At 35.7% G+C, this 15650-nt stretch overlaps 2 protein-coding genes across 6 annotated transcripts in view; one reads left to right on the top strand and one right to left on the bottom strand.

The window, feature by feature from the left end:
• The window catches only part of spz3 (Spaetzle domain-containing protein 3), a 26386-nt gene extending 19439 nt beyond the window's left edge, over positions 1-6947 (bottom strand). The window contains exons 1-2 of one of the 3 annotated variants that reach the window (XM_081995952.1): positions 6603-6947; positions 742-1222 (exon numbers count right to left, since the gene is read on the bottom strand). In XM_081995952.1, the coding sequence (XP_081852078.1) occupies positions 742-1194 (453 nt within the window). In that variant the 5' untranslated portion in view covers positions 1195-1222; positions 6603-6947. Of the gene's footprint in view, positions 1-741; positions 1223-4824; positions 4999-6602 lie in introns of those variants that run through there. The other 2 variants (XM_081995887.1, XM_081996035.1) reach the window with 2 other exon arrangements.
• LOC145740187 (uncharacterized) overlaps positions 1-15650 on the top strand; it is a 21274-nt gene extending 5624 nt beyond the window's left edge. Inside the window, exons 1-7 of one of the 3 annotated variants that reach the window (XM_081995752.1) lie at positions 2672-2707; positions 7488-7517; positions 7570-7759; positions 8764-8991; positions 9050-9370; positions 14082-14186; positions 14620-15650. In XM_081995752.1, the coding sequence (XP_081851878.1) occupies positions 2678-2707; positions 7488-7517; positions 7570-7759; positions 8764-8991; positions 9050-9370; positions 14082-14186; positions 14620-15140 (1425 nt within the window). In that variant the 5' untranslated portion in view covers positions 2672-2677 and the 3' untranslated portion in view covers positions 15141-15650. Of the gene's footprint in view, positions 1-2671; positions 2708-7236; positions 7518-7569; positions 7760-8763; positions 8992-9049; positions 9371-14081; positions 14187-14619 lie in introns of those variants that run through there. The other 2 variants (XM_081995677.1, XM_081995594.1) reach the window with 2 other exon arrangements.

Raw genomic sequence — 15650 nt, 5'->3', positions numbered from 1 at the left:
TAGTATAATTAGGGCAATTTTTAGAGCCAGATTAACCTTTTACAGGATTCTAAGTCAAATCAGATCATTTCGGGTTATTTTAAATGTAATGTGACACAAGAACTTTTCGCCTAAAAGTAACTAGCTGACCTAACCTAACCTGAGTCAGAGTGGTCACGTGTTTTTACTCGTACGTGATTTGCCTAAAAACACCCGCTGCATATTATTAAATATCATTGATCTTTGACAGTTGCAAATTCAATTTTTTTAAGGTTACGTATTGAATATTTTTTTAAACAATTTTTTTATCCTGCCGACATTTCAACTTTGACTGTTTTAAGTTTATTTTCGACTTTAAATTGACGTTCCGCAACATTTTCATGTTTAAATTTAAAATTGTATTCATCAGGGTCACGTGACTGTTTTAATCATTTTTAAACTCAATTTCTATATCAATTTGACCGAATTGCGCTTTGTTAGGTGTCAAATGTCAATAACTAACATGGACACGATGAAGACAGTAGTATGTCTTTAAAAATTGGTGTCATCTGCAAACAAATTCTGTTTAAGAATGCATAATATCAATATTATACGATTAAGGAAACGTAATGAATATTACAGTTGGTTTATTGTTTGAACAGGGCCATTTGACAGTTCTGTCATTCATATGCCATTAGTGTCATTTGTCAAATAGGCTGTCGTAGCTGAATGCTGAATATCATTCTTAAATGGAGTATATAGAGTAAATGGGTGCAAACTTACCGGTATCTGAACGAAACTGCCGTTATTCAACACTGGATGCGAATAGAGGGGCACTACCGGCACTGAACCGTTCTTAATGAAAATCGGTCCCTGTATAGGGGTAACGGGGGGCCCGGGGGCCTCGTCCTCGTCTTCGTAATCGTAATCAATGACCGCGTGCACTTTCGTTTTGCTGCCTTCGTCCGTCACTCGCGTGAACGTCGGTTGCTGTTGCTGATGACCTGTCAAAGGCGTTTGATACGGCACTTGTGGCTGCTGCTGAACATTATTCGGTCTCGGAGGGTTGTTGCCGTAATCCTCGTCGAGGAACGGCTTCTGGGGCGGCGGATACGAGTAGGCGGTGCGGTAGGGCGGTAACTGGTGGGCGGGGGGTTGCTGCGGTGGCGGTTGGTAGAAATTCGTCAGAGGATTGGGCGTCGCCAAGTACGGGGTGGAGAAATTGAGCAGGGCCATCGTTTGAGTCAGTTCATGATTCTAGAAACTTAACAAATTACAACTCATTGAGTGTTGTTTTAATTAGTTTGCAAAAAAGTCGATTAATCCGATTAGATGTCGAATAAATAATTATTAATGGGCAATTAGTGATTGTAATTCCTTGCCGGGCGAATGTCATATTGTGCAAAGGGTATCGCTGATTAACGGTCGCTTTTCAACTTTTAATTCATACAAGGAAAATTCTAATTGTTTGCGCTATTGTCTACTTTGCCTTACTGGGTTCCCACGGTCCATTTATTTGTCCACAGACTTATATAAAAGTATAATATCAAAGGACGAATTGTTTATCGATTGATTCCGCTGATGCTGATACGTCATACAGAGGAATATATGGATAATGTATGACGTTACAAGAACTAGATAACTATTTGGCAACGTCGAAACTTATTTCATGTGCAAAAAAGAGGATCTTAGAATAACGTCAACCTAACCTAATTTTTGGTTGCGTTCACTAAAAAGTAGTACAATTCAATTTTGTAAAACGCAACTATGCACAGAATTTTCAATTTTATAAAAATTGTAGTAGAGTAAAATTATACTGAAATTTGTTAAAAATGGATACATTTTTGTCTTTTTTCCGCATCAATCCGATATAAGTATTTATGAAATTTAAATTTTTTGTACATGTACCTACAAAAAAAAACCACATTAAAAATTCCTCTTTAATTATTCTTGCGTTTTAAGGGTCCTTTACGCCACGACCGTTGTTTACCTATTTTAAACCGAATTGCGAAAGTTGCTAAAATATATTTGCTCAAGCCGCCGCTAATACCACTAAAATATTCGTTTATACTTCCATTAACTCGTTTTAGAATAAAGTAACTGCTTATTGATGAGTTACTTGGCCGTTACGAAACGGTTTTATTAGAAGCAACAGCGGACCCGAATTTAGTCGTTGGTTGGTTAGAAAATGACCAGATATAGTTGCCAAAACTCGTACGGACCCGATAGACTGTATATGGTGTGTTGGTGACAAATGTTTGTTTCTTTTTCTTTATATACAACAAAATATCATTCATTTTTAACGTTAAAACGACATTTACTGACATCTGTCAGTCTTTTTTTGACCAATCACAAACTACCCACTGTGCTGAGATTTACGCGAATGTTTGACATGTAAAGTTGCGCCGTATTTTATAGTGCAAGAAAATTGTTTTGTCTATCAATATCAATACCTTTTTTACGATAGCATTCGGCAACATGGCATCAGTGTGTTTTTAATGTTAGCAAAGGATAGAAACATATTGGTTGACAATTGACATTGACACTTGACAGTTGTTTACCGATTTGACAAGACACACACAAGAGTGAGGTTAAGCTGGAAAAAAGCAAAATGTGAACGAGAGGGGAAAATATAAATCAGTGTCGTTAATTACTCGGAAAATTACTTAATTTGGATCGTGCAGGCTGGTGTTGGTAGTGATTTTGGACTGTGTGTGTTATGTTCTTGATGGTAAACCTGCAAAGTAAGGTAAGTAGCAATTCTCTGTATGTCACTTGACACATCTATCAGCCGCAAAATCAGCCACTGTTCGCTCTTCTGTTTAGACATTTTCGGTTACCGAAAATATCAAAAAATTGAAAAACCCAAATACAATTCACACCAAATAATAACCTATAATCGATAAATTTAAGTTATAACGGGAAAAGTTTGAAGAAACTGTCAACAAACGTCAATTGCGGACAGCGCCAACGCCGAATTTTAACGATTGGTACACCGCCTACTATACTAGAAAGCTTAGAAGGTGCTTGTCAAAAATTTCAATATGGCGGAAATAGTGGCGTTTGTTTGTATTGTGGAAATTGAGTTTTTTGAGGATTAGATGAATTTTTACGGTTTAAAATCAAAACTTGAGGTTATTTGCGTAAGTTATTTTTGTTCATAAGTTTTTCAAGCCACATTGTAACAGCAATTCAGGAAAAAGCCCAACCGTGTCAGTTTTTTACTTTACAAAAAACCGGATCTAACTCAAAAGTTCTTCAACTTTGAAGTGGGATGATTTTACTCCAACACACTCAATGGTAGGTAAAAGTGCTTTCTAGTACAGTAAACTTATTAGGTACTTGTTACATGCACAGGTATGTGAGTTACATTTTAAAGCATCCCTCATTGTGGCAGCAACAAAAATAGTTTTGAATGAATGTTCTTGGTAATAACATAAGAACCATTTACCAGTTTTGCTTACCTAGTTTCAAGGATTTACAGATTGTCTTGTATTGAACAGTGTTTAAACTAGTTTGCTGTGTGTTGTACTTTCCAAGACAAATGTTCTAACCAACTTGTTTAAGCTGGACTTGATTGTGTATAAAAAAGCTCTGTCTACACATATCTGGATCAGGAATGAACCTTTTTTTGGTTTTTCACTCACAAGTTGCAATCAACTGCACGAAACAATTTAAAAAAAACATATTTTTTACTGCATCTGCATACGTTTGTGTATAAAACAAAAACCGCTAACGCCGCCATTAAAAGTGACATATTAGGCTTTCTAGTATAGAGGACGGCGGTTAAGAACATACGTTAATGACGTCAAAATTCCGTCTCGATCAGTTCACAACTAATAGACAAGGAACGACAATTATTATGTCACTGCCTGCTGGGATACACTTTAGGTGTCAATAAATTTACCTTTGTCACATGATCATACTAAAAAAAATTAATCTAATCAACACGTGATAACTATCAAATTTCTGGTCGCCTTTTTAGTGACTAAATACCACAATTCGACAAATAAAAAATGGTTTATCGTATTTAATTAAACGAAAGGTTAGTTTGGACTCACAATTATGCAACCAGTCATTCAGCATAAGAAAACAACGGTAAGAATAGGAGAGATTCATTAGAGCGAGCAGAGCGTTTTTGACGTCACAATGACGTAGGATTTAGCAAAACTGTAATTTGAGCAACCTTGTCAAATTACGTCATTGTGACGTAAAAAATGCTCTCCTTGCTCTATGGAGCGTGAAAACGAAGTCCAAATGTGCATTATTTGCGTAAATCACCTGTTTTGTGATTGGTCAAGAGCAGTTATAGCACCAAGCTGAAAGGTGCTTTTTTTGACCAATCACACACACACATTTACAAAGTTTTTCTCCATCCTTGTCGAAGGCATTGCTTTGTTACCGGTGATTTCCTATGGATAGTTTTAAGTATTTCATATAATGTGAAAAAAAATATTTTGAATTACAGTAACCAATATTATTGTCATTTCTGGAATGCAAATTCTTTAGCATTTTAGCTGATAATGTGCATATTTTAAATTTCCTAACTACAATTTTGTAATACTGGGTTACATTTGCCTGAATTTACTTAATATTTTAAATGACACAAATTTGGTATTCTGTCATCAGTAATCCCGTTTAAACTAAACGTGTTATTTAATTAGTTCAAATAATTAAGTAACTGAACAAATTATTTATTATCATCAACAGTGTTAATTCATCCTGAAATAAGCAGAATTTGAATAAAATGTGTACAAAATGATGAATGAACACAAATAAATAGAGCGTGGGAACTAATAATTTATTTCTACCGTTCCCCCGATTCCTAATATGTACAAAGTTATGAAAACACGTTGCCTGACTTACCCAAAACTGTATCAAGCCGAAACGGGGGCGACAGTACCAAAAGTGAGCAAGTAAACAACCGAAAAAACGGCGACTTTTTCCTACCGAGGTACGAGCGCGTACGACCGAAAATGCGCGCCCAGTCTAAACGACGGTTAACCGCATTGTCAACCGCAAACGAGTGCGAAAATGTGACTGAGTAAGTGTTAAAGTAAAGCGCGGTTTAGAGAGTTGGTAGACTGTTTGTACCCCACTCGTACCACCTACTCTTACTTTTTTTAATATATCGACTCGAATCGGTAGATATGTATATGCTAATTAGAGTATGAGTTAAGAAAAATGTAACAGAACTTAGAATGTGACCAGCGACTTCTCAGTCGAGGGTGAATAACTCATTTCCTTATTGATTTCGTGGACACCAAATATTTAAATAACAATTTAGTGTATTGAATCACTAACAGTGGCCATTTAGGTTACTCTTCATCTATTACCATAAAAACTGGTCAAAAATATAAAACCTTTAATTTGTAGTGTCATCGTTGACAAATAACGGATGTGACAGTTGTCGAGTAAAGTGTTGCATTCATAATTATTGGTTTTTTCATTGTAAGTTAATGATTTGTTGGTACTATTTGGCAATATTTAAAGTTGTTTTGCAGGGCGTTGTCTTTACTAGTGTAGTTTTTTTCATTAATTTTCAAGCGTTGTGTAGTATTTAAATATCAACAAAAAATTATGATTACAACACTTAAGTCCACCAGTCTCTCTTTTGTTGACTTTCTGCTATTTTTAACTCAAATCAGTTAAGAATGTATGCAGCAGCTTCACCCTCGGCAAAACCCCCATTTTCCCTTAAATTCATTAATTACGTGGTAAGTTTACAACCTTTAGGAAAATGTATAATTTCCAGACTGCTCCTTCTGTTTGTTTTTTTCTTGACAACAAGGCGTACAAACATTGCACCGCCCAGAAGTACAAATTTAAACTACATCCAAGTTGTTATTTATGCGTAAATTGAGTAATTATTACAAATATAAAACATTCTCTAAAATCCCTGATATATATTGTTGTCGTTTTTCTTTAATTGACCTGACACAAACAATGGAATCAGAGGCGCGCATTTATTTTTGTAGGAAGTGTCAGGGGTATGAGAGAATGATTAATTAATTCTCAATGTTACAGTTTTGAGATATCGATCAATCGCTGCGGGTATTTCGGTAACGTGTGGGCGTGTACGTGGTAAACATACAGGGTGTAACTGTTTCTATTAAAAAATCTATCGGTGTTTTTCTTTACATCAAATCAAATACTGGAACGTACCTACAACGTACAAATTTATTTTTGACACCATCAAGCTCACTAAAGTTAAAATTTCCAACCACACTCACCCTGTATACTGTCTTGTATTGAAATAAATTAAGTGTGCAACGCGTGTCGGCAATGAAATATACATTTCAATAATAGAGAGCTTGGTAAGAAATATTTCCAATCAGATAAAAACGATTACGAACAATATAATAATGGATTTTCTTGTTGTTACAGTTGCGATCCGGATGTCTGCGGGCGGGTTTTTAACGTTTTCCGTGTAGTTTATCGACGACTGTCACTATCTAGAGATAAGCCAAATTGAAGAGAAGCTGTCAATTTATATAACCAACCAGAAGTTAAATTGAAAAGGTGAAAGTTAACGATTTCAAGTTTGCATTTTGATTAAGAGTTTCCACACTCAACGAATAGCTTTATATCTTCATGGTTCTGACTGATATACTTTTTTTAGTAGGCATTTACGAAAATTATACCTGCTAATTCCACCGTTTACCACAATCGGTGTAACTTTTAAGGATCTGGTTCATTAGGGTTGAATGAATTTTAGAACGCGATTGGTAATCCTATGTCTTTGAGATCTGGCATCCAGATGTTCATTGTTGAAATGTTTTATAATATCGGCATACTCTCCCTCCATCTCGCAAACAGAACATATTCCAATATCCATTTTAATTTAACAGGTCACTCTCATAAGCTTGCTAAACTGTGGAACAAACCGCCAAACCGTCAACCATAAACTAATTTTTGAGGTTATGATTCTAAATTTTAAGGGAAAACCTGTCAAAAGTCACTTTTTTCTTAATTTACCGACGGAACTTCTCGATTCATAAATCATAAACCGGGTACATATAATTCGGTATATGTATATTTCGAACGCTCTAGGTTAAACAGGTATCTACCGGTAGAATATTCGTAAATGCTCCCAGAAAATCCATATTTTTGTTTGGTTTTTGCAAGTAGTGGAAATAATTCATATTCAATTAAAGAAATAATCAAATTTGATGTTGTGTCTTTATCATCATATATGTTAGAAAGAGAAAACCCTACTCGGAGTATATTTTGGTTAGTTGGTTTCTGTCATTTAAATGTCAACGTCAACAGTGATTTCAGATTTGATTGTATTGTTTACATTTTGCCGGGGTCTTTTATTTACTGAGTATTTATTGCTTAAAGTTTCAATTGATAAAGCTAATCCTAAATTGATATCAAATGCATTTAAAACGCGTTTGTGCCAAATTGATTTTATCGGCCAGGATCGAACCGAAAAGAAAATGCGCATAAATTGGGGCGGTTTACACACAGCTGCCGCCCTTATGGAGAATGTTTTACTATGTCTGATTGTAGGCCTATTTTTGCAGGTTAACGGGAAAGAGACGTGCACCAGCCAGGTTAGTTTCAGTGGACTTTTCATCGGACACGCTTTGAAAAATAAATTTTCAGTTTTTTTTAAACACTCTGGGTGATGCCAGGGTCCAGACGAAAGCCTCAACTGTTAAAGACTGCAAACAGGTCAGTTTCGAGGGCAGCGAAAAGCTTAACTCCCATTTGGGCGCCATTAGACTGACTGCCTCTGTTGATACAGACAATGCCTATTTGCTGAATGTGTCGTTCAGTAACATAAAGTGGAGAAGTAAGTTGGTTGTCACAAAAAAATATTATTTCATGCCAGTTTTTGTGTTTTAATTTGTCTATCCAGAATATTTAGTTACTAGTTTATTGTCAGAACTAGGCTGTTTAGTTAAAATAATGAATTATTTGATAGTGATTTTGTTTTTTTCCTGTTTTATAGACCTCACTCGTTTTCAAGCTCCATGGAGCGAGCAGGGCGTTTTTGACGTCACGATGACGTAATTTAGTAAAAGCATAATTTAACCAACTGTCAAATTACGTCATTCTGACGCCAAAAACGCTCTGCTGGCTCCTCAGAGCTTGGAAATGAATGCGGCCATAGAGTTGTTTCTGTCAAAATTTCTTTTTCAACTTTTTTTTTAAATATTTGCAAATTCCTTACACTGAAGTAGGTCTCATATTAGTCGAATTTTAAAATATTATTTAAACCTAAATTATAATATGTGAGTATCTGTGTTGTACCTCTCACAGCTCAGTTTCCGAGCTACAGGGTGTTTTTACAAATATGACAATTTGGAAACCCCCTTGTATCTTCTTTGGTTCTTAATGGTTTACCAAACAAAAAAAGATGGATATTCTGACTTCATAGGTTACAAAGGACACCCTGTAGAATACAACTTAAATTATACAGGTGTGGTAAATCCAAAAGCAACCATAGGAAAACCGTGTAACGGACAGAGAAACGTAGGTAATTGCATGCGCGGGAGAAAAACAGAAAACAAAAAAAAATATCAAGTAGGCCATATTTTTAGCGCGCTGTTGCCAAACGCCGTAAGTATTCAATACCCTCGACAAACTTACTTACGACGTTTGGCAACAGCGCGCTAAAAATATGGCCTACTTGATATTTTTTCGTTTTCTGTCTTAGTCCCGCGCATGCAATAATGTACGTTTCTCTGTCCGTTACACGGTTTTCCTATGGTCGCTTTTGGATTTACCACACCTGTATAATTTTTATAAGAACCTGACAAACATGTGACACACTTGAACAAATACCCATTTTAGGGGCATATTTAAAATTGACGCCCGAAGACAAACCGGAAGCGGCTGTTTGTAAGGTGTACTCAGTGGTCCCCCAGGCCCCTTTACCAATCCCTGAAGCGTTTGATCTCTGTTTTAACCCAAATCAGTACAACACATCCAGCAGTTACACGTTGGAGCTCAAGGCGGAACTCAACACTGATATACTCTACAAAAAGGTGCTGTTCAGTTTTCCACCTTTAGTGAGCTTCTGTAAGTGCTTTTTATTTAAAAAAAACTGGTTAAAATCCCTGTTTTTGTGTGAAATTAGTAAACTCCACGCCACTGTCCGTCCGCTCAATATTCACTTGCGTGGACGTGTCCAGCAACTACGGAATCGTCCTGAAAGTGCAACCGTTACCGTGGTCTTACAATGTGTCCTACTACAAAGCTGAGGTGTATCGGGAGAGCGCAAACGGAGCTATTTTGCTGGACGTACGGATGCTCGATCTGGACGAAGATCAGCCGGAACTCACTTTCGAGTACATAACCTACAATGAGGAGGGTTACTACTTTTTTAAAGTTAGCGTGATCAGCGATGAGTGCGCTGAGGATGTTTGCCTTAAAAGTGTCACGCCCAAGATACATATCCGTAAGTGATTAATGTTTATGTCGTGTTTTAGGCATTTACCATTTGCCCCCCATACATGCTACCATCATTTGATAATCGCCTAGTATACACGGTCCCTGCAAGGTCTTTACAACGCTTTTCCGCAGTTAGCTGAGGTCAAAATAAAACGATTTACTGACTGACTGTTTTAGTAGTTCAAACGCATTTTTCTCGAAAACGGTTGCCCACAGCTACATGACTAAGGTATACCTTTTCTAAGCAGAAACAACAGGCAAATACGCCTTTATACTCAAAAGTGAAAAATCGTTGGCAGATATGAATTCCCCATCTCGGAAAAACCCCCTGATACCTAATTTCATAATTTTATCTACTCCTAGCATGGTAATCATTCATTACATAGCTCATTTTGAGTTACGTAATGAGCGATTTTACCGCACTAGTGCGATAATAATCGATTTTATCGCACTAGTGCGATAAAACAACTTTAAATGAAAATTTCTGCTGTAATTGTTTATTGAATTTAAACATAACTTTGATACATTTTTTCATATTTCTCCTTTGACTTGGCAGGCAACAAGCCAGATACCACGTTTGCGGCAGCTTCTTCAATATCTGACGGAAGTTCTTCAGACATGTTCATAACAAAATGCACTTTTAAAAATTTGTGACTGACACTGTTAAATTGTCGCTTAAGTGATATGTGGAAACAAATGGCCACCATAGCAACAACACCAAAACAGTACAGCGTAGATGACAAGATTTAAGGGTAACAAATAACTACCCGTAGCAAGCATATACGAGACGTTCCTAAATAGTTCACATTGCACAAAATATGAATTTTTTTCTTACTTTACGCTGCTTCTGATGGTCGTAGATAAAATGTTGTACATCACCCGTGGGGTATGGCAAATTAACGTACTCGTGTGATCACCACAACTCGGTCTACGACCTCGTCGTGGCAACACTCCCACTCGTGACTATAAAAATGCTCATACCCCACTAGTAATGTAAATAACTATTAAATGGTTTGGTATAAAAACTGCGATTAAAAATTGATTTTTAAATTTTAACTTTGCTTGTAGCTCTGTAATTATCAACTTTTGGATTAAGGCAAATATGGCTAAATTGCTTCATTTTGACCCCAGCTAACTGCGGCAGAGCGTTGTAAAGACCTTTTAGGGACACCCTGTAGATTCAAGCAGAAAGTACAATGACTAGGTAAATGACAACTTGAGAATGAATATCAGCTAGAGTCCGGATTAAAAAGCACTAAAATTGTGAAAAAAAGCAAAAACATTTTCCTCAAAAAAGCACAAAACTCTTTCAGAGATAAAAAGTTGTTTACTTTTTTTCAGTTCAACTTTTTTTCAAAATCCTCTTGAATTATTTAAGGAGCATTTGGAATGTTTTAGAGGCATTTGGAAAGTCTTACACGGTTTAATAAATTTTTGGAAGCTTTTAGATTGTTTTGATATCTTCTGGGAGCTTCTAGACTAGTTGATTCATTTGTAATCATTTCGATGACTGTTCAACTGGTTTTGGAAGCTTCTAGACTGTTTTGAAAGACTTTCGACTGCTTTGGAAGCAGTTTGGAGTTTCTGTACTGTTTTGAAACCGTTTTAGACTACTTTAGGAGTATTGAGAAGTTTCTGGACTGCTTTTAAGACATTTTACTTTGAATTTTGAGCTTTTAAACTTCTAAAAGCATACGGAAGCTTTTAGGCTGCCTTGAAATTTTTTAAGAGCTTCTAGACTAGTTGAAGATTATTTGTAAAGCTTTATACTGCTTGAGAAGCATTTTGGAGTTTCTTCAGTGTTTTAAAACATTTTTAGACTTGTTTAGTAGCATTTGGGCGGTTTAAAGCGCCTTGAAGGTTCTGGACTGCCTTTAAGGCATTTGAAACCTTGTAGATGGTTTTAGAAACTTTTGGAAACTGTTAAACTGCTCTAGAAGCATACAGAAGCTTTTAGACTGTCATGAAATTTTCTGAGAGCTTTTAGACTAGTTAAAGATTATTTGGAAGCCTTTAGAGTGTTCTTAAAGGTTTTTGGAAGCTTCTAGACTGTTTTGGAAGTCTTTAGACATATTTTCGAGTTTCTGTTGTGTTTTAAAACCTTTTTAAACTACTTTAGGAGCATTTGGAAGGTATTTGGACAGTTGAAGAGTATTTGGAGGCTTTTAGAGGGCTCTAGGCAAGCTTCTAGGCTGCTTTGTAAGCTTTTGCGAGGTATTTTAGAGCTACTATAGTGTTTTCAAGTGTTAAATTGATACTTATACATTTTGCAACATGTTTTTGTCGTTTAGAAGCCTAGAAATATAGCATAAGTCATTATTACCACTTAGGGCCTACTGTGCGACATTACAGAACCAATAAGATTACGTCAAAACTCCTGCGTTTTTTTGGCAAAGCAGGTATTAGTTGATTTATTTTTAAAAACTTGAAAACCTGTTAAAAATTTGTTAAACTATACAAAAATAGCAGTAAATAAGCACAAAAAGAAGAAAAAAAGCATGAACAAATTAGAACTGAGTAAAAAATAACAAATTGATACTTCTCAATAATGATTCCGTCATTTGCCTAATCAAATAACATCTGTCTTAAAAATCTAAACTAGGCATTTATGGGCAAAATCTTGGAAAATTTGAACGGTTTTGCTATTTGTCATGGCACTTCTTTAGGCAAAGGACTATACGCCTAAATTTGCTTCATAGAGACTAAAAATGTTTAGAACGACTCCTTAATTCATATGGAGTAAACATAGGGCCTTATTATTGTGACACCTTGTTAACATAACAATGTCTTTATTTGACAATACATTTAAACACAGGTTGAACAATGTCTTTAGAAAATCTTACCATTGTGACCTGTTTGTTAATTCAAATTAACAATACCACAAATTGTTAATAATTGGTCTGTGCCTATTGTCACTCTTTACACCTTATTTGTACTGAGTAGGTATATTTTTCTATTATTCTTCTTATTATCCAAAAAAATTCACTGTTTTCCATAAATTCTTGTTTCACTGTATTTTGTGCTTCTGTTGCGGGAGATTGTATATGACTTAAATGATTAACGATTACAGATGTGACTGGTTTTAAATACTTAGAGAGTCTATGTCATACACCCACACACTTCCAACAACTTCCTGGTGCCAATAAGTGTAAAGTTGGTAGGACTGTAGGAACTTTGCAATTTGCAACTGTATTCTTAAATGTGGAGATGTTTCATCAACCACATCCAAAGCACATTTCCGCGAATATTTCCCTCATGTGTTAAATGTCCCATATGAGCAGTGCATTTTCACCAGAATGACAGCGACAATTCCACTCATGTACAAAAAATGCCATATATACGTCATCAAAACACGGTTTGCTATCGGCTAATAAGGAAGGAAGAGAGTTTGCTAGCGGATAAAAAAATCGGATAAATTTTGCTGTTGATTTCATCGTTTCCACGGATTTTCACTACACTTCTATTGTTGCAATGTCTCACCTTGGGATTTTTGCTGGCACTGTCAATTTTGATGTTTGTTCGTATTGTTTTGGTTATGGCTCGCTTCGGCTAGAGTTCTACTGCAGAAAATCAAAAGAACCAGAAAAATGTATTTCTGGCAAGGCAGTCGCAGTCTTATTATACTATTGATTATATTCATGGAATTGTCTTATCAAATACCATTCGAGCTCAGATTTTGAACAGGATAATTTTTCCGCTTGTCTTCTCATACTTTCTTTATGGTACAAAACTCGACCTGTTTGGTAAAATCACTCGAGCTGCGCTCTCGTGATTTAGTTACAACAGGTCTCGTGCAGTTACACCAAAAAGAAAGTGTTCTAAGACAAGCACAAAAATTATCCGGCTAAATCTGAGCTCTTGTGGTATTGCCCCCGATAATTGCATTCTAAAGTGATAATTGCATTTCGATAATTGCACTGTACGTATCTATAACGACTGCATTGTTGTAGAGCCTATTGCTAGTACACTAATTGTTGTCCATGCGCATTTTTTTGACTTTTTATAACCAAAAAATGTCAAACGCGATGTCTACAAAAATTAATAAACGGTTTGGAACTTGCTCATTGAGCTTCATTGAGCAATCTATAGTTGCAGCAAAACCAAAACATTTTATTTATTCGGGAAATATTCCCCAAAATTACATTCGTGCCTTAAAAATGACCTGATAATTCTGCGTTCAAACTTGTTATCTTTGCAAACTGCATTCGGTCATTTTCATATTTTTTTCTAAAACAGCCCTCCACCTTCGGTGTCGGGCTCTTTCGCCAAAAAAATATGAAAATAAACTCATGCAGTTAAGAGATAACAAGTTTTCAAGCAAAATTATCGGTAATTTTTATGCACTTGTGCAATTACCCCCGATAATCGGTATACACCTTGGAATATTTCTGCAGTGAATGTGAATGGATTTTCCAGTATCTCTCAAAAACCTCCGGCTTACTCGCAAGTTGTCTGGAAAATGTATGATGGAAAATAAAATCAAAAGTGTACTTCTAATGAAATACTAGATTCCTCATCGTTGATTTTATTTAAAATAATTCACTATCAAAATTTTACAGGAAAATCCTCTGAAAAATCAATAGTAACAATCTCTTAATATATTTAACAACATTAGATGGTCACAATAGTAGCATGTTTTGTTAACACCCTTGTTAAGTAAAAATAAGACTAAATTAACAATATTAAAAAGTTAACAATGGTTTGTTTTATTGTTTCAGGTCGAAAGTATCCCCCTTTGGTTATTGGGATTGTTGGAGCCAGTTTTTTGATACCGTTTGTGTTGTTTGTGCTTCACATGTGGACGAGGCGAAGTCAACTTCCAGGTAATTTTTCGGAGGTAATATCCCTAGTGCATTTAATTTTTCCGGAAAAATTCGGAAAAACGTAATTTGTTAAAACAAACTACTTAGAAACAAGTATTCCAGTTTTTCCACAGGAAAAATTAGATGCACCAGGGATATTTGGTAAGATTATTTCTGAGTTAAATAAACATTTTATTTTAATTAAAACAATAAGAACAATAACTTTCAAGCTAGAAAGGGTAACACTATTCTTTATGTTGCTGTGAGGAGTGTGAAATTTTTTCGTTTTTTTTTTCCGGAAAAACTGCTGACAGCTAAATTGACAGTTGTCAAGTGATTTTTCCACTTAAAATTTACATTTGTTATACTAATTCTTGATAGCGATTGGTCAAAATTGATAGGAAGGAAATAATCAAATAAAACTTGTAATTATTATTGTAAAAAAATTTTACAGACGAAAGTGAAGAACCGAAAGAAAAAGTGTTCATGGTGTACAACCAAACACCTGAAAAGCACTACCTCATTGTAAAATCCCTGGAAAAATCCTTGAAATCTCTAACTAGAGTACAACTAGTGCCCAAAATAACCGAAGCAACGCATATAATCTATATTTGCGGCACTCACATTTTCGAGCCAGATCCGGCAGTACACAAGCACATCGTGATCGAAGCTAACAAGGCAGTGTCCACCGTGGAAATTCTGGTCGTCTCTTTCCCTTACTCCACCAAAGAAATTCCGCCGTACCTCAAAAAGTGTTTGAGATTCGATCTGATGATGGACTACTACAAGTTGGTGCGTCTGTTCAACTGCGACGCGGAGTTTGAGAATAACGCTCAATTTTTGGACTTGGAGGCGAAAGTGAAAGCGGCCGAGACTCAGACCGAGCCTAAGAAAATCATTCTCAACATGCCAGTGATTATTGTGACGCAGCAATGCGACGAGCCAGAACCCCAGGAGGCGGACGTGCTGCTTTAAATATTGACGGTTACAAGGAGTAAAAGCTCTTGTTCAGTTGTTGCATTTATACAGCGTTGTCTTGTTTTGTTTTTTTTTTAATGTCTTAAGCTACAATTTTTTTGTAAAAATGTTAGATTTTAGGTTATAGTTTGGGACTTGTTCGATTTGTCCCTGGTTTACAAATATTACTTATCCGAAACGAAACCGAATTTGGTTTGTGCCAAAATTTTGTTTGATCTGTCCAAGACTTGTAAAATGCTCCAATTATTGTTGTTTGCCGAATGGGAAGTTGTTTTGTTTGGTTCTAAGTTCCTAGATGATGTTGTGTTGCGGTTGGTTTTGACTGATTTGTTTTTTTTCTTTTGTCTTTTACTATTGTATTGAGCTTATTATTTTTATATTTGAATATATACACCACAGACCCTATTTTCTTAAATAATTCCTACATTTTCTATATAAATGTGAGATAATATATGTTATATAAATGTGTTTGTATGTTGTAATAAATGTTTAACGTTCCGTGTTTCA

Source organism: Ips typographus, linkage group LG1 (assembly GCF_016097725.1).
Source record: "Ips typographus isolate SLU linkage group LG1, UJ_Ityp_2.0, whole genome shotgun sequence".
Lineage (NCBI taxonomy): Eukaryota > Metazoa > Arthropoda > Insecta > Coleoptera > Curculionidae > Ips > Ips typographus.
Note: the sequence above shows the minus strand (reverse complement) of the source record. Positions and strands in the feature narration are given on the sequence as shown.